The following is a 24,369-nucleotide window of genomic DNA, read 5'->3' on the forward strand; positions in this document are numbered from 1 at the left end:
ATTTCAGGCATAGAGGTCTGTGAGTTCTAGGCCAGTCTAGTCTACATAGTGAGTTCCAGGAGACCCTATCTCAAGAAAAGAGATAGGGGGTGGAAGAAAAGAGAAGAGAAAGAGGGAGGGAGGGAGGAAGGAAAGAAGGAAAAAAGGAAGAAACAAATGAATGAACCAACAATTTGGGAAGTCAAACAACAAGATCAAAAGAAAATCTCAGCAACATGCTGGACTAAGTAGAAGAGAGAAAATCAGACCCTGAAGACAAGGTAAAAACAAATTACTGAGTAAAAGAAAATGTTGAATTAAAAAAGACCCAGTAACAAAACCTCCAGGAAATCTATGACACTGTGAAAAAACCAAATTTATGAATAATAGGTATATGAGAAGGAGAAGAAACCCAGTCAAAGGCACAGAAAATATTTTCAACAAAATATCAAGGTACAAGAGACATACAGAACAGCAAATAGACATTACTAGAAAGGATATATATCATTTGACAATTAATCAAAATATTAAATGCAAAGAACAAACAAAGGGTATTGAAAGCTGCAAGTGAAAAATACTAAATCACATATAAATGCAAGCCTGTTTGAAGAACATCTGTTCTTTCTTCCTTCCTTCCTTCCTTCCTTCCTTCCTTCCTTCCTTCCTTTCTGTTTTTAATTTCAAGACAGAGTTTCTCTGTGTAGACTTGGCTGTCCTGGAACTTGTTCTGTAGACCAGGCTGGCCTTGAACAACCAACGACTCAGTAAAAACAATGAAAGAAAGAAAATTAAAGACCAATATGTTTTATGAACATAGATGCATTACATACCAAATTCAAGAATATATCAAAAAAGATTATTCATGTGGTTAAGTTGACTTCATCCCAGAGATTCAGAGATGGTTCGATATAGGCAAGTCAAATAAAATCATCATGGTATTGTCATAAAAATAGACACATTGTTCAATGAAACAGAACTGAAGACACAGACATAATTCTACACTCCTACAGACTCCTAATTTTTGACAGAGAAGCCAAAACTGTACACTGTAGAGAAAACAGCATCTTCAACAAATGGTGCTGGCCAAAATGGATAGCTGCATGTAGAAGAATGAAACTTTATTTTTTTGTTGCAGGGGGTTACAGACATGTTTTGTTTGGTTTTGGGCTTTTGATTTTGAGACAGGGTTTCTCTGTGTAAAAGTCCCAGCTGTCCTGGAACTTGCTCTGTAGACCAGTCTGGCCTAGAACTCACAGATCACAGAGAACTGCCTGTTTCTGTAGTGCTGGGACTAAAGGCATGCACCACCACTGCCCAGCTGAAACTAGGTTCTTTCAACCTAGTTACAACTCCAAACGAATCAAGGACCTCAACATAACTCCTGATAAATACTCTTAATCTGATTTTAAAAGAAAGAAAGAAAGAAAGAAAGAAAGAAAGAAAGAAAGAAAGAAAGAAAGAAAGAAAGAAAAGGATACACTTGAACTCACTGTCACAGGAAAGGACTTTCTGAACAAGACATTGCTAGCATAAGCACTAAGACCAACATTTAATAAACAGGACCTTGGGGCTGGAGAAATGGCTCAATGGTTATGAGCATTGGCAGCTTTTTCAGAGGACCTGGGTTCAATTACCAAGCATCCACATGACAGCTCACAAGTGTAACTCAAGTTCCAGTGGATCTGACTTGCTCACACAGACATACATGCGGGCCAAACAACAATGAACATAAAATAAAAAAAAAATATTTTCAGGACCTAATGAAGCTTCAGTACAGTAAAGGACACCACCATTCAAGCAAAGTAAGTGGTAACCTACAGAATGGGGACAAATCATAACAAACTATACATCTGACAGGAGGTTTGTATCTAGAATATACAAAGAGCTGAAAAAACTGAATATTAAAAAAAACAAATAACCTGAGGCTGGAGAGATGGCTCAGCAGTTAAGAGCACTGACTGCTCTTCCAGAGGTCCTAGGTTCAACTCCTAGCACCCACATGGCAGCTCACAACTGTCTGCAACTTCAGTTCCAGGAGATCTGACACCTTCAAACCAATGCACATAAATATAAAGTTAAATAAATTATTTTTAAAAAGTCATATTTATTTAAAAAGGAAAAGAAAACTAACCCAGTTGAAAATGAGATATGAAGGTCAGGCGGTGGTGGCGCACACCAGCACTTGGGAAGCAAAGGCAAGAGGTTCTCTGAGAGTTCAAGTTCAACCTGGTCTATAGGTGAGTTCCAGGGCAGCCAGGGTTACACAGAAAAACCTTGTCTTGGAAGAAAAAAGTCAAACTCAAGAAAGTGGATAGAAGTTATTATTATATTCCTCAGCAGGTCATAGTCCTTAGGGGGAAACCTACTACTATTATTCTGCTGAATTGGCATTGAATTAAAATGAGTCTTCATCATGTAGATCAACCCTAATCAGAGAAGCATCTTCCTGCACTAGACACTAATTAACACAAAGACTCTCAACTGGTAAACACGCAGAGCATACAAGATGGCAGAATGCTTGATCCTAAGCGAGATGTTTGTAATGATCTCTTCTGTTTCTTTAAGAGACAAGCCCACGCCCACTCCCTCCCCGCCCCAGCTGAGGCAGGCAGATCTTCCTTCCTGCTTGCAGCTTGAGTCTGGCAGCTTCTATCCAGAGCATATTTTATAGATCCATTTCAATGTTTATATCACCCCCCCCCCCCGCTCAAGGCTCAGGGATTTATGCAGAAGATAGGGTAGAAAAATTGTAAGAGTCAGAAATACTGGCTGACTTCAAGGAATCAGTGTTTTACAGACACAGTAGGGCATATGCAGGAAATGGCTATGACTGCAAGCTTAAGAGCTGCACAAGCTCGGGCCAGACAAAATCCTGGCTTAGAGGAAGGGAGATAGGTATGACGCCCCGCCCTTAGCGGAGAAACTACTGGCAGCTGATTGCTGCAGAGCAAAGTTTTCCTCAGCGGAGTGACACTTGATATATGAACCACAGTTCACAGCAGGTTCACAGCTAGAAATAGTTGGCAAAACAGACTGCACTCCATGGATTTGCTTGCTTGTTTGATTAGATGGTTGAGTTGATTGGTAGATTTTTTTTTGAGATGGGGGTTTCTCTGCGCAACCCTGGCTGTCCTGGAACTCATGACTAGGCTGGCCTCGAACTCAGAGATCCACCTGTCTCTTCCTCCCAAGTGTTGGAATTAAAGGCAAGTGCCACCGCTGCCTGACTGTTGTTTTTTAAAGACAAAGAGAAAGCATAAAGGTTGGAAGGTGGGGCAGTAGGAGGGTCTGGCAGTCAGGAACTGGGAGAGTGCAAAGAACATGATTAAAATACATTGTATAAAAATCTCCAAGCATACATAAAAACATTGTTTTAAATAGGATTATCTCATTTTAATGGATAAGGTATTCATTTATAAATATTTTCTGTTATTAAATTTTCTTCTAAGAGCATTTAATGGCATTATATTTTATCACGGAATACAGCATAATTTAGTAAATGACAGCTCCTATTGTTTCAAGGAAAGGAGGCCTTCCTAGTGCTTCTCTGCAAATAGTCCGGCTCTGAATCTTTACTCAGGGCAGGAGCAGTATTTAAAATGAAACTTTCTAATATGCAGTGGTGGTGACCACTTAAAATCCCAGCATCCAGAAAGCAGAGACAAGAAATCCATAGCTACAGGTTTGAAGCCGGCCTGGTCCACAAAAGCAAGATCCAGGCCAGACAGGACTGCTTAGAGACCCTAACCGAGGAAAACAAAACAGAACAACAAATCCCTCAAAGTAATTTACATTGATAAACATACCATTTAAAACCTGACACTTCTCAAGTTCCTATCTGAAGCATTCGAATGAGAATCATAGGGTAGGGGATGGAACCTGTTCTTTTCTAAACAAGCTTCCTTTCTGTCTCTCCCTGGGAGGCTAGGGAGTCTAAGCTCCTGGTGTGGCCTTGGGATTTTCCCTAGAGTTCTTGGGGGAGGGGAAGATTTGGGAGCTGGCAGTTTCCGGTCAAAGTGCTGGAAGGAGGAGCCTTTCTTCTCTGAAGAGACTTGGGAGGCGGAGGAGTGACTTTTTTTTTTTTTTGAATGTGGTTCCCCAGAGAAAGTCCATAGAGCCTGCACGAAGGGCAGTGTGGGTCGCCAGGGTAGAAGCCCTACAGCAGACCTCTGCGGAAAGCGGGGTTTGGTGGATAGTAATTTTTTTGCTAACCGAGGAGACTGAAGATAAGAAGCAAAGACCTGGGTATCTTGTCTCCAAAGAGACACTTGGTGTGTTTGACTTCAGAGATGACAGCCCACAATTAACCCGAGCCAGCTTTAAACATTTTCTTCTTCACAGTTAGAATAACTTAAACAAAAGAGGATTTATTTATTGAAATGAGCTGCTAATCAGAGATAGCAAGAGCGCATCTTCTCTAAATCCACAGCTCTGTGCTTTCTCTATGACCCTGTTCTTCATTTGTTCTAGAAAGGCTACATTCTAGTTGCTTTGGCATGAAATACAAAAGTGTCCTGTGCTTTGTGTCCGGGCTCTGAACGTCTCTGTTTCGATACTGAAGGCGCATCCTACTGCTTTGCTAGGGCAAGTTGCCTTTTAATTCCCAGACAGCAGAGTGTCAAGAAAAACCTGAGATCTCTGCAAAAACAGCTGGGGGGAGGGGTTTGACTACAAATCTACTCTGAATCCCTTTAATATTAATGCAATTAGCCAGAACTCATTTTCTTTCCAGTATGCCAAACATTTGCAGTAATACTTCCTATTCTAGAATTTATTTTCCTGGGGATAACAACTTCAGTTAATTAAGTTCCAGGGGTCTGCCAGAGAAAGAATAAGCAGCACAATGAACTTTGCGGAGATAATAGTTCTCAAGGATCTAACAGTTTTCAATAACAATGCCAGTATAAACAGGACGCTTGACAGGCACGCGCCTAGAGGCCCAGCTAAAACGGGCCTTTGTGTTGTTAGAGTAAAAGGAATTGTAATGTGTGCCACGGAAGAGGCTGACCTACAAGTTACTATTTTTAAAGCTTGAGGGGCTTGAAATGCCCTCCACAGGCTTTGTGTGGTCAAGTGTGCTTCGCTTTTGAATCTTGCTGTTGTTCGGTTTTATTAGAGAATAATGGGCTGTATTTTGACCTTTTCTTGTTTTATCACTGTTACACTTTCATACATACGTATAAGTTACTTTGATCATATTAATGTCTTCTGTATCCTCAAACAAATTACACATGTGAATGAACTAAAGAGTGTCTCCTGGGCAGTCAATAGAATGAACACACACCTTTACAAAAAACTACATCCTCCCAAGATGTTTCTCTTCTCCTCTGCAACGTTTGTATGCAAAGCCCCAAGGCCTAACACATAGTATTGGCTCACAGAATTTATTGAATGAATGACTTAATCAAGGGAATAAATGAACAAATTAGCGATTTAGGGATGTAGTTCAGTGGTGGAATTCTTGCTTAGTGTTCTTAAGACTTTAGACGCCTTCGGTTTGATCTCTAATGCCAAAATAAATGAATAAATAATCTATTTATTTAAATAAATCATTATTGAATATTTACCTGTTTATCTTTAGCCACTTCCTCAGAACAACTGAAGAAAAGGCATTTAGAGTTTGCTCATATCTTAATTTTCACCATGAACCACTACAGGAGCAAATTGGTAACTGGAAGCACTGAGAAATAGGCAATGGTTTTTGGTTAAACTATTTTGACCAATGGATTTCTTTTTCACTCGTTTATTCAAATAGTTACAGAGTATTTATTACGGGTCAGGGATCTTCAAGGCACCTGGAATATAGAAGCAGACAAAAGAGGCAGTGTTGGTTCTCATGAAACAGGCATTCTCGCTGAGGACATGCCATCTACAAATGCAAAACAAGTGCATGACATGCCAAGTGAAGACGGTGTGCCAGGGAGAGTGACTCTCCCTGCTGGGATCTCACCTGAGCTGAAACCTGACCAGGAGCACTGGCAGAGACAGAGGCTGAAGGAGGCCCACAGAGTGCTCTGTGTGTGGAGTGGCAAGGTGGCATATACTGTGCCCATCAAAGACGCACATGATTCTTGCTCAAAAAGAATTTTAAAAGACATTAGAGGCAGTCCTGACCCAAGTAAATATTCTGTAGCCGTCTTTTCCACACAACTTTTGGAATGCCTTAAAGACAGTATTTGCTTATTACATTTTAAAACAGTGTGGCTGTTTCTAAAGGGAAAAATGAAATCACAAACACACAACAACTGTAACTGTTAGACCTTTATTTGAATATTATTTTTAAAAAGGCAAAATCAGCATAGCATCCATTAAAGACCTTAAAAACAACTTGAATCAGATAGTATTGCTCTATTGCTCTTCCCTTTAAAGACCTAACGTTTTTCATGGTTATTAGGCTAGATCTTAAATCTGCAACAAGAACTACACACTAACCTGTTTATTCATTAAAAAAAAATATTGAGTGTCTGTTAGTAATTTAGGCTCCGGAGATACTGCTGTGAGGGGGTGGAGCCAAGCTTCAGTTCCCACGATGTTTACTCTCAGAGGGGTGGGAGCCAGCCAGCTGGAAGACTGATGGACTATAAACATATAAATAAAACCAATAAGCAAGCAAATGGACCAGATAAATTCTAATGTGTGAGCGCTGTGAAGAAAATAAAATTGAATCTTTGCTGGAAAAAATCATCTAGCCTTTCAGGACCGCAGGCTCCATTTTCTCACCCCAGGATATTTAAATAAGGCTGTCTCCTCTCTCAGGGTTCCTCCTTTATTTCCCTGAAGTACCTTCCTCTTTTCAGATCTCAGGCACAAATAGCAGCTTCTCTTAGTACCTCCATTGGCACACTAATCTCCTTTGCAATGTTCTTTACACTGATACCGGCTCGACGTCTGTCCTACTGCAGAGTCCAGGCATGTGCAGAGAGCTACTGATAGATCTGAGAAGAGATCGGCAGACCATCGAGAGGAACACAAGGAAATGTTTTTCTTTTTCCTAAAGACCATGTAATCAAGAAGAGGTTTTTAGGAAACATTTCAGTGTTGCGTGGGACAAACAAGTAGGCGGACACAGAAGTATTCAGTGTTTGTTTTGGATGGTTCCAGAGTGTACTCAATGGCATCACGGGCTGCATTCAAAGTTTGACAATAAAGTGAATAATTTCCTACATACTTGAAGCAGCTTCATGCTTATGAAAAAGCTCGGGAAAAACAGGAAGAAAGGCAAAGTGTGTATTTGGATTGTGGAAGGAACAAATGGATAGGAACTCTTTTTCTCTTTTTACATTTAAATACTTCTTCTGAATGAACATGCCTCTCCCCCTTCTAAAACCTATTAACACATGTATATTGTAAAATGTTTAAGACAATATAGGAAAAGATTAAGATGGTTAAATGACTAATAATGATCACACTTTACTTCCATGTATGTCCAACTTCTTTCTAGGAGTTGGGCTAGCTTAGTGAAAGAATGTTTGCCTAAGGCCTGTTCCAAGCACCGGGTGGGGGTGGGGCAAAAGTGTGTGCGTGCGTGTGTGCGCGCGCGCAATGTAATTTAAAGATTAAAAAATCCACTATGACTAGCATTAAAAAAGAAACCCAGGGTCTCACTTTAGCCTACGGTGACCTGGAACACACTATGTAGCCCCAGACTGACTTTGAATTTGTTGCAATACTGCTTTATTCGTTTAGGTACAGGCATACCTGACAAACACAGTCATGTCCAGATACACTGAGGCTTTTGACACACTTTACCAAACAGACACTGTCATTTCCGGATATACTGAGGCTTTTGACACACTTTACCAAACTGCCCTTTAAGACATCCATGAATTTGGAGCAGGAAGTACTTGGGAAGAAAAAGCTAAACTGTAGATTTAAGGTCAGCCTGGGTCTCATAGAGAGATTCTCCATTTTAAAAAAAATGTCTTACATTTTAACTCAGACTGATCTGGAATTCACTATGTAGCCTAGGATGGCCTCCAACTCTCAGCAATTCTCCTGTTTCAGCCTCCTCAGTTCTGGGGTTTTTATTGCATTCTTTTTTTTTTTTATTTTCGAGACAGGGTTTCTCTGTAGCTTTTTGGTTCCTGTCCTGGAACTAGCTCTTCTAGACCAGGCGGGCCTCGAACTCACAGAGATCCACTTGCCTCTGCCTCCCGAGTGCTGGAATTAAAGGCGTGCGCCACCATCGCCCGGCTTTTTATTGCATTCTTAAATGGTAAGGAAAAGAGTTTAAGAGAAATTGTTAGATTAAATTGGATGATCATAGGTTTCTCTGAGAGATAAGATGAGGCTAGATGATTAATACAAAAATATCAAAGAAAAATATTCTAGCCTGGTTTGTGTGTTTCTGTAGCCCTGGCTGTCCTGGAACTCGATGTGTAGACCAGGCTGGCCTCGAACTCAGAGATCTGTCTGCCTCTGCCTCCCAAGCGCTGGAACTAGAGACACGCACAGCTGCTGCTGCCACCACCCCATCCCCCCCCCACCTCACCCTCGCTTCCGGATTAGTTTAAACACCTGAGTTGGGCTAAATTAGATCCCTTGGAAAAAACAATAAACAAGCTACTCTATCTATGCTTTTAAGAGAAAACAGAAAAATGGGGATGGGGGCACAGAGACACCCTTAAAACACTGGCTTAAGATTCTTTTCCCCTTTAACTGTTCAATGGGAATTGGAAGCTGTAGGCTGCATTCCCTTCAATCCTTCCTTTCGTCATTAGCATCTAAGAAAGGTTTCCTTAACCGCCCCCTTTTAGAATTCCCCTGCTATCAGATTTTCCCATCCTTTTACAATCACCGCCCCCTTTTAAAGTACTCAAGTTAGAGACCCTTAGCGTCCTTCCTTGCCACTTTCTAACATTGCAAATTTACTTTTGTCCCTACGGTGCGCCCCCTCCCCCACTTTTAAGCTCCAGTATTGGGCAATACGTAATATATTTAAAATTTTTGTTCACTCTAGATTACCACATCGCTTAGGAACTGAGAATTTTTATTTCTATCCTTTATCAACCTTATTTTTGGTTCAACTTTTTTTTTTCCGAGACAGGGTTTCTCCGTAGCTTTGAGCCTTTCCTGGCACTAGCTCTTGTAGACCAGGCTGCTGGCCTTGAACTCACAGAGATCCGCCTGCCTCTACCTCCCGAGTGCTGGGATTAAAGACGTGCGCCACCACCGCCCGGCTTGGTTCAACTTTCTTAACATCGACAATTATGCTTGATCTACAGTTGACACTCATTAAATATATGTTGAATAAAATGTTGGCTGCCGTTTACAGGAGTCTGGGCTGTGTGGATCAATGGCAGTTACACTGATACCACATTCTTGTTCTCTGAAAAACAGGCTTCAGCCGGCCGGAACGTGACGTTCTTCAGCTTTCAAAATGGGAACGCAAAGGTTCCCACAATTCTCAGAACGCGAATTTCTCGCCACAATTCAAAATGGCGAAGGAGGGTGGGACCTGTCACATGGTGGGCGTCACAGCAGCATCCCCCCCCCCACACACACACCCGCTGCCCGCCATGTAGTCTACCGGTCCCCGCCTCTGCCCACTAAGGCTTTTCGAGGAATCAACTGGGATTGGCTGGCTAGCAGTCTGGGACTGGGCCTGTGAAGCCGGGAGGCGACATCATCACTTCCTGTTGTGGGCAGTCGTTTCCTGTCACAGCTAGGTAACAATGGGGAAGATAATGGCTGCTTGAGCTACGTCTCCGATCGGGCGCTGCGAGGCTAGAGGCGGGTCTCCCTCAGGCATTCGGAGGCGGGCTTGAGAGCGGGCGGCGACAACGCGGCGACGCTCCTGAGACTGTGGCAGTGGCAGCGGCGGCGGCGACGGCGACGGAGCTCAGCGCGTCAGCTCCTGGCCGGACCACCGCGTAAGTGAAGGCATGGGGTACCCCGAGAAACGGGCTGTCGGGCTGGAGCGAGACAGCGGCGCCGCGGCTCTTCAAAATGGCCCGAGAGATCGGCTGCGGCCGAGACACCCCGCGCGGCCCCCGGCCCCGGGCTCCTGGCTAGGGGGGCTCCGTGGCGTAGTCGCCGCTGCCATTTTAGCTGGGTGGCGGGTGGCGGCCGGCTCGTGGAAGGAGGGGAAGGAGGTGGGGAGGACTTCCTCCCGGGGCCCTGGACTCGCGGCCCGGCCCGCTCTCCCAAGCTGGGAACGCCGGCCCGAGAAGCCATCCTGGACTTTGGGACTCGGGTGTGAGAAGCTAAGCGTCTCCAGTCCTTCTCTTTCCTCGAGTCCCCCCCCCCTCCTCCCCACTTTTTCGCCCCGCGTTGCGGATCGGGCTAGGGTTTGGGGAAGTGGGGTGGAGGGGCTCGAAGTCAGCTGTTAGGAACTCTTGGGCCTTCAGATTTTCCTGGGATTCGCAAAGCCCCATTTTGAACCTTTCTGTAGGGCATTAGCAATTAGTTGTCCTCTGGGGCTACGATGACAGTCTTCCCTGAGGATCGGGGACAAATGTGATTTGCTTCCTTGCTCCTTTAGCCCTGCTGTATCCTTGGCTAGGATATTACTAGGATTTCCCCCCCTCATCTAGAAAGAAAAAAAAAACGGAGGGAAAAGACGTTGCGGGTTGTTTTCCCTGGGTAAGTGTGGGAACTGAGCCAAATTATTTTCAAGTTAATATCCGTGTGATCTGCCAGCAGTCATGCCCCTCCCCCACTCAGAAAAACCCCTAAGGGTCTCGGCTTCTGCGGGCGGTACCTGCCACGTACGCCATAGCTTAGTAACTAGTATTAACCGGTTGGGCTTCTGCTTCCTGAATACTCAGTCCCTTTTCCCCTTATGCTGATTAATTTCAAGATGGAGGAGAGAGCCACGTTCTTTCCCTGGACAGTTTCACCATACTTATTCCACAGGTTAGTCGAGCAGTCTGAGGCCTAGCAGCCTAGTTATTAAGGTCATTTTTTTTCTTTTGGGGGCAAAAGGATTTATATCAGATTTTCACGCACCACTGGCGGGCTTCACGATATTTTTTTTTGCTAGAAATCAGTTGCTTACATTTCTTGAATCATAATTAACCACAGTGCGTTTAGATGCTTGAAGACGAAAAATAACAAATGTAGTGCTAATCATTTCTTTGATTCTTCATAATTACAAAGTTACTCATCTTCCCATTAGATCAGAGTCGTCTGCAGAGGCAGGCGCAATTACAGATCGGCCTTTTCCTCAAAATCAGTTTCTAAAATACAGGTTAACTATGTAGAAAGACGAACCCCAGCAACCCTTTAGAGGGCTATTTTTCGGCAGTTCCTCTTACTGAAAAAGATCGCTAACATTCTTTAGCCTAAGATGTCCGGATGGTTTTATTCCTTATAGTTTCTGCCTGAGGCTGGTGTAGTGTACCAAAGAAGTCCTTGAAAGTAACTTTTAGAATCTGAAAATAATGACTAGTCTGATAAGGAAAGGCCTGTTTTAAAGAAGCTAATAGTAAAAGGTAGGTTGCCTCTTGGCCTTTAAAGGAAATGTTTTATCTAATTCTTGCTTCCCTCTGACCTCCTTGGTTCCCCAAATATCCTAATACTAACATTGAATTAATTTGGATTATGATGCATGTAACCAAAATACATATGATATATGTGTTTTTTGAGAATTTGTTTTATTAAAAAGAAAATGTGGATCTTCTAACAGGAAGACTAATGAATTCTTTTTCTTCTAGAGCGCAGTGAAGAAAACTGAAAATCCAGTTTGTTGGATTTCAGTACTATGTCATAACAGACAGGTAATTTTTTTGTTTCGTCTCCTGATGATGTATACATAGAATGTATTTGCAAATATATGTTGTGTTCTATAGTCCCTGTGGTTGAATGGGTTCTTCACAATGAGGGTGGGTGCTTTTTTACTGTGAATTCAAAGGGTACCTGAAAATCACCTATGCTTTAGGTATGGGTTTTATTGCGTAATCTAAAATTAGCCAAACTTTTATAGTACTAAAAGAAAAAAATTAAGCTGCTTTAAGATATTGTTGGAAATACCTGGGTATAAGAACATGCTTTTAAATGTTTGGTGAGTAGCTAAATGAAATCTTAATAGAATGTGAGTTATTTTATCTGCCATTTTATTTTTCTCCCCCTTCAAGATTCAAGAAGCCATATTGGTATACATACTCTAGTTGGAATTAATTCTGTCACTATTATCAACATTGTAAGATAACCTCATAATTGCTTACACTAACCAGGACACTTCAAAGTAAGTAGAACATTATTAATAAGTATTCCTAGGAAATAGGTGCAAACTCTGCTGGATAGTAACTGGGCTACATTTGTAACAAACTTCTCTTGAAGGAGTGTGTGCTAGGATCTGGTTTTGGCATGTCTTATTTCATAATCCTCAGTCAGGCCTTCGTGAGGATATTCTAGTTTAAAGAGGAAACAAACTACTCTGAGAAAGTTGAGTGATTTGTTAAAAATTAGTGTGTGTGGAACCTTCATTTTATCTCAGGTCTGTCCAACATCAAGTCACCAAACTTTTAATATCTATTTGTTATCCCGTTACATCAGAAAGCTAGTGGAAGTTAAAAGTGGTAATCTGTAACTTATTCTGCATCCAAAACTGTCATTAGCTCTTAAAAATAGTTTGCCTCAGTGGAACAGGCGAGAGTTGTCCAGAATCTACACATTATTTGGGTGGTTTGTTATAGTTTCTGTTTCAACTTTTCTGGTCTTGGTGTAAGTTGATAGAGATCCTTTATAAAATCAGTGTGTGTCACAGTGACCCACATCTGGAATGCTAGCATTGGCAGGGGCAGACATAGGGTCACTACAATTTGAGACCCGCATGGTCTAAACAGTGAGTTCTAGACCTACCAGTTCTACATAAGGAGAGACCTTGTCTCAAAAAAAATTATAATCTATACTCTTTTTAAAGAAATAGCTCAATGAAGTCTTTAGAAATCCTACTGCACGTACTGGCTTTGGGGGAGCCTAGGCAGTTTGGATGCTCACCTTACTAGACCTGGATGAAGGTGGGTGGTCCTTGGACTTCCCACAGGTCAGAGAACCCTGATTGCTCTTCGGGCTGATGAGGGATGGGGACTTGATCGGGGGAGGGGGAGGGAAATGGGTGGTGGGGGGGAGGCAGAAATCTTTAATAAGTAAATAAGTAAGTAAGTATATAAATAAATAAATAAATAAATAAATAAATAAATAAATAAATAAATAAATAAAAAGAAATGTTGGCCACTATTTTTCAGTAAACATTGTAGTAAGGCTTCCAGTAAGAGCAAGTCAAGTGGACCATTTGCATTTATAGAATTGTGTTACATGTACTTTTTCCAGAATCCTGTAGGACTGGGAAATAGAATACCTCAGTGACTAGCATCCTGTTCATTTGATTTACCATTGAGTGGGTAGCAAATAATAATCAAAACCAGACCAATGAGGTGCAGCATTTTTGGTTTAGTGCCAAGATGAGGACATTTTCTTTTGTGAGTGTAGTTCTTTAACATTTTTGGATAACAGATTTCTAAATCCTCAGGTCCCACTTTATATAGTACTCTGAAGTTTTGATAAGTAAGGTTAAGATAGTAATAGTTTCCTGTGTTTTTTTCTTCATTATTTTTTTCTCAGCTTTGAATAGGGATGTAAAGCCACTTATCCTACCCCTGTAATTAACTGAGGTTTTTTTCAAAGATGGATTCCTCAATTATGGATATGTTTTTGAACATAGGGTTTCCCACCAGAATTTTTGCTCTAGATTTTCTCATATTACAATGCTTTAAGATTTTAATTTCATTAATCATAATAGCACCAATATGTATTGGACAAATATCTGTAGTAGACAGCAACACATTGTGTTTGTGTTTAGGTTAAAGGTAATAACTGTACATCTGCAGATTATACTGTCCTTGCAACCTGTGACAGTCTAAAGGAATTTGATGAGAATGATTCTTTCTGGGTGGAGAGAGATACTTGTGTTTAATGATAGCCTAAGTACAGGTATAAAAGGTTCTTAGTGTATGGGTCAGACCAGGGTTAAAGGGCTGCCCTCAATGATTCCTGGGTAGGAACACTGGTTCAGGAAGGATTTAGTTGTCATCATGTTTCATCTTAAAGTTGTTTTCCTCAACTAAAATTAAAGTGATTGATATAGGTGATATGCCAGTCTTTTTTGGTTGTGTTTTATTTTTGATTTTTTTTGAGGCAAGATCTAGAGCTAATTATATAACAACCTCATGAAACTCCTCCTGTCTAATCCTCTAGGTGTTTTAGGGAAAATATTTTTTATTTTATGTATTTATTTATTTATTTGGTTTTTTGAGACAGGGTTTCTCTGTAGCTTTGGAGCCTGTCCTGGAACTAGTTCTTGTAGACCAGGCTGATCTCAAACTCACAGAGATCCACCTGCCTCTGCCTCCCGAGTGCTGGGATCAAAGGTGTGTGCCACCACTGCCCGGCTATATTTTTTATTTTAAAAGAAGCAATTCAAAATTGAGTTTATAGAGAACAAATTCTGATATAATGAGGTAGAGTAATAATAAAAGAACATGGAATGGAGGTTGAAGATTAAATTCATTGTCTGAATTACTTGAGTGGGATGAAATGTCATCATATTGGCTTCCCACTAACTTGATCCTATAAATTGATAGCATAGCAGAGTTTTCTGTCTTTACTTTATAGTTCTTAATATTCTTTCGATTGAATTGTTTTTAGAGACTTGTAGTCGGAATTGTGAACTGCAAGTCAGTACTCTTCCTGCGAAGAGGTTAGACATAAGGGACATTCCTGAATCTGTTCTGGATTTTTCATCTGCCCTCTACAAGAGGTAAAGATAGGAAATTATAAGCAAAGCTAAGTGTTGGTTACTATCTGGGTTATCTGGAAGCTCATTGCTATGCTGTCTCAATAGTTCTAATACACTGTATATTCTACTAGTCTACTTCTGGAAACATTTCAACGAGTCATATAGTTGGTAAGCGGTATCTTCCCATAAATAAATGCAATAAAACAACCCTGTCCTGTTTCTTTTTAAATTAGATTATTTTATTTGTATGAGTACTTTGTATGTATGTATGTATGTATGTATGTATGTATGTATGTATGTATATATGTATATGCATTGTGTGTGTGCCTGTTGACCATTTAGGCCAGGAAAAGATGTTCAATTCCTTGGAACCAAAGTTACTGATTGCAGTGAACTTCCACATAGTGCTGGGAATCAAATCAGGTCTTCTGTAAGAGTAACAAGTACTCTACATCATATAGCCATCTCTCTAGTCCCTCTGTCCTTGTCTTTTTGTGTTGTTTTTGAGACAGGGTCTCACTTTGTAGCCCTGTCTAGCCTGGAACTTGAGAGTTCTGCCTGCTACCTCTTGAGTGCTGGAATTAAAGGTATGTTTCACCATGTCCAGTGCCCTGTTTTTTTGTTGTTGTTGTTTTTTGTTTTTGTAAATGCTTTATATTTTTGAAAGTGAGAGATGACAGAACAACACAGCTAAACTTCCATCCATTTATCTATTATAAATTTAATGAACTTTAAACTGTTTAAATTCTACAAAGAAAAACTCTTAACACTTTTGGTATCTACATACATGATGGTCCTTTTTATCCTGACTTCAAATCTAGTAGATCATTTGATTTCATTTTCTATATTATTTTTGGTGGAACTGGAATTTGAACCTGGAGTCTTATGCATTCCAGGCAAGTGCTTTTTATTTTGTGATTTGAGATCACATCTCATAAAATTGCCTAGGCTACCCTGGAACTAACTGTAACACAGATAGGCCTTGAACTTGTGATCCTCCTACCTTAGTCTTTCTATTGGCTAGGATTACAGCCTATCTCATGCTTTAGCCTTTTGATTTGGTTTTTTGAGACAGGGGTTGTTTGTATAATAGAGCCCTGGCTGTTCTGGCACTTCATTAGACCAGGCTGTCTTTAACTGACAGAAATATTCCTGCCTTTGTCTCTGATTGCTGAGATTATAGGTTTGCACCACCATTGTCCAGCTGGTTTAAACTATTTTGAGACAGCTTCACTATTAACTCTGGCTGACCACAAACTCAAAGATCTGCCTGCCCTGAGTGCTGGGATTAAGGTATCCATCACCATATTTGACTATGGTTGAACAAACGTATTTTTTTTCCTTTTGGTGTTAGTATTATTGAACTAATACTTTGTTGACAAAAATAAAGCTGACAGAATGACTAGGATACAAACTGAGCTATATGGCTCAGTGGTAGAGTGTTTGCCTAATATGCACAGTTCATTCCTAGCACTGTTGAAGAAAATTACAGAACCAGCATGGTGACATGGGACTAGGCTACATAGGGAGCCCATGCCCCTCCAAAAGCAGTTCAGAAAATAGAAAATTTGGCTATTTGTGCCAGTGCAAGGAGTTTTTCAGGCCAAGAGTATAACTCAGTGGAAGAGTTATTACCATTTGAAAACTGTTTTGTTAATGGGCTTTATGATGTGGGGCCTGCAATCCCAGCTACTGTTTAGGCTAAAGGTGGGAAGTTAATAGCGAAAATGTCTCTGCAATCCCAGCTACTTTGCAGGCTAAAGGTGGGAAGTTAATAGCGAAAATGTCTCCAAGAGTGATGAGGATATAGTTCAGTGTGGTAGTGTGCTTGTCTTGCATGTGTTCAATCCTCAGCACGGCAAAAAAGTTTTTTTCATGTTCAAAAGTGTTTATACAAGGACTGGTATAAAAAGCCCATGGGACTCAGTGGCCAAGCCTATTGGAATTTAAAGGATGTATTTTAAAGCACACAATCCAGGATATACTGGGAGTAGTCATTTAGTGAAAAATTGACTTTGGAATTAGTAGACCTGCATTTAATTGCTGACCATTTATTGTCCACAGGGCTTTGACAAGTTACTCCTTCCATTACCAGGATTCATACTTGTGAAACTGAGGTTTCCTACTTTATGGGATTGTTGTCAGGATCAAGTGTAGAACTGTTAAAAAGATCTTTAGATATAAATATATAAAGAGATATAGTTTTATAACCATGGTAGAGAGCTAAGTGTTTTAAGAAGAACTGGATTTTTCTCTACAGTAGGCTTGTATTGGTAATCTTTTGGGGTGGGGGGTGTTGAAACAGAGTTTCTCTGTGTAGTCCTCGCTGTCCTGAACTTGCTATGTAGACCAGGCTGGCCTCAAACTCAGAGATCTGCCTGTCTCTGCCTCCTGAGTACTGATTAAAGGTGTGTACTACCACTGCTCAGTTTATTGGTAGTCAATCGTTTGAGGAAATTATTGTTTGAAAATGTCTGAAGCTAATCATAAGTACAAGTATATTATCTGTGTCATAAATATTAAACCTTGAGAATGAGGTGGTAAATTAAAGATCTTCTCTGATGATGTGGAAGGAGTGCAGGGTGGCCTTTTTGTCCCCTCTACTCATCTTAGGAAATTGGAGCTTCATATACATACTAGGCAAGCACTCTGTCCTTGAGCAATATATGCCCCAGCCCTTTTTCTCCGTTACTAGTTCAACTGGACATGATCACAATTCCTTTTATCATAAATGTCTGAAAACATTTTTTAAACATTTCTTCCTGATATTTTCATACTAAGGTAGAGAAAAGTTTGTATTTGGATCAGAGTTCCCTAACATTTTTGATACACCTTCACCTTTAAAATATTCTTCTTTCACTCATCAAACAGTAGAACTTGTGAGTTACGCTTATTACCATTCTTCATCTTGGACCACAGCTAGTGCAAGACTCCTGCCTTAAAATGAGGCCAGGTTCATTGAGTATTTGAGAGTAAGATTGCTTTACCAGCCATTGAGATCATTGCTTGCATTCAGAATTTCCTTTTCTTTCAAATTGTAAGCAGTCACCTCAGGCTCTGGGACCTTCTTGCAGTCATAAACCCCCATGTGACTGCCCCTGCAGGATGGATTTGCCTTCCCAGTGCCTAAATCTCTTCACTTATTCTACTCTTAACCATTGCACACTTTAAAGCCAAAAGGATTGAGAGTTGGTGCAGTAGTAGGGACTGAATCAAATCAGATATTTTTCTCCCTGTCCCCAAACTAACTGCAAAGAACAGACTTTCTTTGATGGAAGTCTCTACTTTAGCAACACTGTGTTCTTTTTAGCAAGCATTCCTAGTTTGCTTGCAGTTTTGGAGTAAAAGTATGTTGCAGAAATATGTGGAGAGATTACCCAAATATGTTTTGATGAGTGGAGGGAACTCTAGAACGTCATGTCATTATGGAAGTAAAAGGAGTTTGAGCTGCTCTTTTTGGTCTGTTTCGAGGCAGGGTCTCATTACTCCCATAGGCCTTGCCAAGAAAGTGGTGGAATTTTGTATCATTGGAATGTATAGCTCAATATGACACTAGCCCCAGAACAGGGGGAGACATAACCTGCCCTTAATGTCATTTTATTTCAGAGGGTCTTTTGAATTCAGTCTGTTCTAACTTCTGTTTAACTTCCACATGATAGGACTATCCATTCAGGTGGTTTACTTGCTTTAGCTGCTAATTACATCTCCATTTTGGGGCAGTTTTGTTAAACTGTTATTTTTGTCAACTCTTGGCTCTAGTTTGACACCATGGTTGTATTCTCTTCAGTGTTACACCTTTCTATAGGAAGGCATCTTTCTATTCCCTCTTCCTCCTTTCCTTTTTTTTTTTAAAAGTAGAGTCTCAGTGCTACCCTGAAACTCGCTATCCATAGACCAGACTGGCCTTGAATTCACAAAGATCCATTTGCTTCTGTCACTGCTTCATTGGTGCTGGGATTCCATTTTTGTTGTACTTTATTTTGACTTATTGCCTTTGATATTTGACATTTATCATTTTTATTTTAGCCCATCATCCTTATTGTTCACTGAGAGTTTATCGTACACACCTGTGCCACCCTGGCTGGCCTATGTAAACCAGGCTGGCCTCAAACTCGAAGATCCATGTGCCTCTGCCTCTTAGGTACTGGATTCCAGGTGTGTGCCAACACGCTGAGCTCAGATACTGGTTTTTATATCTTCCCCATTTTTTCCAAAGGTTTCTGCTTTCAGGTTTAATCTCCTTGGTGCTATTCTTAACATGGTGGCACACTGGTCTTTCGTTGGCATGTGAGTTTTACCTTAGGTTTATGTCCTTCAAATGTCAGAACTTACCAGATGTTTTTGCCTTCTTTGGAAGATTTATACTTTCAAAAACTATTCAAGCGGCAGTTATTTTGGGGATTCTTTACTGATTTTTCACAAGTAGATTTTGTACTAACTTGTTATAGTGTCCAGAACATTGGCTACTTTAAGAATGTTAATTAAACATTGCTGGTGCTTTCTTTTGGAAATTATTTATGGCTTGAGGGTTTTGTTTTCTTTCCCTTTGTGCTTTTCTGTGTTTTAAAAAAGTAGTCACTGGCCAGGCAGTGGTGGCGCACGCCTTTAATCCCAGCACTCGGGAGGCAGGGGCAGGCGGATATCTGTGAGTTCGAGACCAGCCTGGTCTACAAGAGCTAGTTCCAGGACAGGCTCCAAAGCTACAGAGAAACCCTGTCTCGAAAAACTGAAAAAAAAAAAAAAGTCACTGCTACCATTACCAATACCAACTTGTAGGTAACTTGTAGGGAAAATGGTAGCTTGTGTTGTTTTTTTACATTTGTTCATTCTTGGCCCATGTGACTTTCATAACTGTTCACTCTTTGACTTCTAGTTTTCCCGTAGGTATCAAAGTTATCAAAACACTTGCCAGAAATTTCTATAGGAAAAAAAAGAACCTTAGTAATGAGAGTAGGAAACTGAAACTATTATGGCCTTACCCTCTTTTTCCTTGCCATGTTCATCTTATTGACTTTAGCAAAAATAAGTAGTTTTAAGAACAGTAGTCTAATCTGGGTATAATGGCGCGCCCACTTGGGGAGGCAGAGGCAGGCGGAGGAGGCTGAGTTCAAGGCCAGCCTGGTCTAGCTAATTCCAGGACAGCCAGGGTTATTACACAGAGAAACCCTGTCTCAAAAACAGAATGGAGATGTGGGTATGGCTATGTTTAAGCTATAGGTAAGTAACTGGGCAAAAGTTGACAGGAGCAGGTCTCTTCGTGCTTTTTTCAAAATCTGGAATAAGATTTGGCTTTTGGATTTTGTTCCTTTGGACTGATTTATGAAGATTCTTGTACACTGTTGCATTTGTTGGGAGGGATAAATTATAAATTTCAATTTTCATATTGTTTTTGTTGGTTTGGGCTACTATAATAGAATGCCCTAAGCTGCATATTCTATAGACAACAGAAGTCTTAAGAGAGTTCAGGAGGCAGAAGAATTAAGGTAGACTCAAGGCCTGGGCAGCTTGGTGTCTGGTAAGGGTTGACTTCATGACTCACTGTATTCTTATTGATATTGATGAAAAAGTCAAGGTATTCTTTAAGGGTTTCTTAGAAGGGTGTGCTAATCATTACTTCCTAATGCTATAACCTTGAGGGTTAGGATTTCAGCATGTGAACCTTAGGTGAAAGAGAGAAACCCAAATTCCATTTGTTTTGTTGTTGTTTGGTTTTGTTTTTTGTTCTTATTTTTTAAATGAGATCTTACTATATTTCCTAAGCTAGCTAGAAATTCAAAACCCTTTGTTCTCAGAGTCAGGCATGGTGGCACACACAGTTGTTTCCATGGTGCTTGGATCATGGAGTCAGAAAGATCGAATTTGAAGCCAGCCTATGCTACATGTAACCCTGTGTAAAAAATTCCAAAACATTCTTTGGCCTCAGTCTCCTTAGTATCTGGATTGAAAGCTTGTACCATCATGACTGGCCTAGTAAAGGTTTTGCTAATAAATTTCACCATGTAATAATAATACTTGAGCACATTATTACCTAATACAAGTTCACCTAGAGAAAAATGGCATTCCTAATTTTAGGAAGCAATTATTTTTTTTTCAGAAGTTTAAAAGTTAGTGTGCCTTACTGACCATTCACAAATGTTTGTTCACTGTGGGTAGCTTGAAATGAGATTTTTACACATCTTCATTTGTGTGTCATTTGTGGATTTGGGGGCAGGGGTTGTGCATGTTTCATCTTTGAAAATGCCATTTCACTTGCATTTCCCAGTCTTTTGACCAGTCCACAGGCTTGGTTTTAATTTGCATATTCTGCTCTTAGAGATTCAGTTCCCAAGTGTACCTTTTAGTATATTATTACATAGGATGGCTATTTCCCCTTGAAGGGTAGATAAAAGGTCCTCAGCTATACACTGTATGAATTTTTATTTTTTATGTGTATAGGTGGTTTTGCCTGCATGCATGTATTATGTGTACCAAGTGATTAGTACCTGCAGGGCCAAGAAAAGAGTGTCAGATACCCATAGAGATGGAGCTCCAGATGGTTGTGAACTGTCATGTTGGTGCTCAGAATCAAATGTGAGTCCTCTGCTAAAGCAGCAAATGCTCTTAACAACTGAGCTGTTGCTCCACCCCTTGTGCGAAGTTTTTTTATTTTCGAGACAGGGTTTCTCTGTGGCTTTGGAGCCTGTCCTGGAACTAGTTCTGTAGACCAGGCTGGTCTTGAACTCACAGAGATCCGCCTGCCTCTGCCTCCCGAGTGCTGGGATTAAAGGCATGCGCCACCACCGCCCAGCCCTTGTGCGAAGTTTAAGCTGAGGAAGTTCATTTTGCACTCTTGGAACTGTAGTTGGAACTCAGAGATTGTAATGGAACTCTCATATCTTTGATAGCCTGTGATGCCAGTGTTCCCTACTATTTGCAGTGATTTTAAGTTCAGCATTGATTGTCTTGTTATTCACTAAGGCACATTCTCTACTAGTTACCAGGCAAACTTAATTCCTCAAGCCATTTATTGTTTGAAGGTAGTATTTGAGGTTCTCGTTAAGAAAAAAATTGATCTTTTACCCAAGTCCTACAAATCACAATAAAATCTAACCATTGTTAAGCCATTAAAATGCTGCATGGAAAGACTATTAGGCCTGTGGCTCATATGAAACAGGCTTGCCATGAGTTTAAGGCTTAGGCTGCAAGATCCTATCTTTAAAACAAAGTGGGAAATTTATGATAGCACTCAGGCAGACGCAGACAGATCTCTTGAGTTTGAGGCCACATTGGTCTACAAAGTGAATTCTAGGCCTGCCAAGGCTACATAGTGAGACCCTGTCTCAACAACTAACAAAAAAGATTTTTGACAAAAAAAAAATTTATACAACTAAAAATGATTAAATCCACAAGAATGAGGTTTACATTGACACTATTGGTTCAGTAGTGTGATGGGTTCTAATATTTTCTTCAAAGTACTTTTTGAAGAAAATAAAATGGGTACCCAAAAACTTTATAAACATCTTGCATTTTTATCTAACTTTGAAAATACTTCTACCTGGTTTTTTCCTACGCCACATGTATTTTTGGTATTTCATTTATAAATCATCTTGGCAGGGCTGCTTTAAGTTATGCTAAATTACTGGGCTATGTTCTCATTTGTTGTTTCGTGTAGACTGTTCATGGGACTAGTCCAGCTACTTTATACCTGAATAATCAACACTTGCCTAGGGAAAGGAACACTTGAATGCTGTCAGTTGTATTTGTTAACCCATCACTAGCCACTCCATTCCTTGTATGGTCAGTGACAGCATGTCCAGTACCTTCAACGTTATATAGGACTATAATTAACCAAAAGGCTAATACTAACGAGTTCATTTCCTTTGTATACATTTCTGCCCTTAAACAAGATTACCATTGATAAAAGCTTTTTTTGCTCAGGAGAAAATAAGCCATTTGGAAACTTGGTTTAAATCCTCATTGTCAAATTTTTTTATTGAAACTTTTTCATACAATATATTACCCATGGTTTCCCCTCCCCCAACTCCTCCTAGATCTCCACTCACCCAACTCTACCTGCCTTAGAAAACAAACAGCAAGCAAAACCCTCCCCCAAAGTCCCTTATTTGACACCTAGCCTCCGGTTATATGGATTGTAACATGTCTGTGGATGGCTTAAAAGATAATAATATGTGACTATGAGAGAAAACACTATTTTTCTTGGAGTCTGGGTTACCTCAGGATGAATTTTTCTAGATCCCTCCATTGACCTGTAAATTCCATAATTTCATTTTTAACAGCTGATTAATATTCCAGTGTGTAAATTTTTATGAAGAAATGTTTTAGATGAAATCCTTCAACCTGAGTTTTCTAATTTGTAGAGCATAGGTTTCTTGTACTGGGAGTATTTTGACACGTATTTTAGTCTACTAAACCCAGGACCTTGCCTGCATTCATACTATCTGCCTAAGTGTGGCCTTGGTCATCTAATCTGGTGAATATTAGGTATCTTTTGCTGTGCCTTTATGTGCAGTGTTGAAAGTACACTTTTCAGTTGCCACAGTGAGTGTGTTTGTACATTTTTTAAAAGTCGCAGGATGGTCCACATGCCATACTTGAACTACTATCCAGTTACAGTTGCGTTGAGGTAACTGAAAGTCCTCAGAGCAGCAGTGCACAGCAGTGGGGAAAACACTTAGAGTGTGTCACGGTTGTCCAGCTCTGCCATTACAACACAAGCGTGGATGAGTGGCTGTGCTCCAGGAAGACTATGAATCCCGAAGTGTGTATTCCATAGTTTTCACACATCACAAACATTCTTGTGCATGTGGCCATGCGTTGTGACACACCTCTGTAAGCAAGTCCAGCACTCAAGAGGCCCAAGCAGGAGAGCCATGTTTGAGTTAACTGGACCACACACAGCTTTCCCTGACTCAAATAAGTAAAACCCAGGAATTGGAATTATATGCTCATGATGGAGTGCATGCAGGCAAGGTCCTGGGTTTAGTTCCTAGCACTTCAATGTAAAAACCAGTTTTAGATTACAGAGAAGATAAAAGTAGGCCACATTGCTGGATTTGGCCCAAGCATGTAGTTTGCTGACTTCCCGACCTAGTCTTCCTAGTGCTTTTCCAAGATTTCCTATTACGTTTCATTTGTTTTTCTTAAAACTCATTTCTATATATGCATTTTAGATTTCCATATAAGTAAGACTGTCGAATGCATCATGGCATTCACATTAGAGTTTCTCTTTCAGATAATTCTCCACTTGTTCATCAAGATGGAAAACTCAGATTCTAACGATAAAGGAAATGACCAATCTGCAGCACAGCGCAGAAGTCAGATGGATCGATTGGATCGGGAAGAAGCTTTCTATCAATTTGTAAATAACCTGAGCGAAGAAGAATATAGACTTATGAGAGACAACAATTTGCTGGGCACCCCAGGTAAGCTACATCTAAGGAAAGTTATATATGTAGGTTGTTAGGTTTTTAAGAAGTAGCCTGTTTTATAATGTTTCTTTAACAAAAAAATATTAATACAAGAGATACTGAATGGCATTTACTGCCTGTCCTATTTATTGTCCGATTCCATTCTTTAATAATTGGAACAATCATAATATAAATTTTTAGTAAAATGGATTAAATAAAATTGAGCTGAACAATTTAGTTAGC

The 24,369-nt window shown here is 40.3% G+C and overlaps 1 protein-coding gene across 1 annotated transcript in view; it reads left to right on the forward strand.

The window, feature by feature from the left end:
* The first annotated feature begins 9,596 nt into the window (after nt 1-9,596).
* The window catches only part of Rlim (ring finger protein, LIM domain interacting), a 23,480-nt gene continuing 8,707 nt past the window's right edge, over nt 9,597-24,369 (forward strand). The window contains 3 exon segments of the mRNA XM_013354665.2: nt 9,597-9,851; nt 11,637-11,699; nt 23,952-24,174. Of these exon segments, the coding sequence (XP_013210119.1) occupies nt 23,976-24,174 (199 nt within the window). The 5' untranslated portion in view covers nt 9,597-9,851; nt 11,637-11,699; nt 23,952-23,975.

The sequence above is a fragment of the Microtus ochrogaster genome, unplaced genomic scaffold (assembly GCF_000317375.1).
Source record: "Microtus ochrogaster isolate Prairie Vole_2 unplaced genomic scaffold, MicOch1.0 UNK57, whole genome shotgun sequence".
Lineage (NCBI taxonomy): Eukaryota > Metazoa > Chordata > Mammalia > Rodentia > Cricetidae > Microtus > Microtus ochrogaster.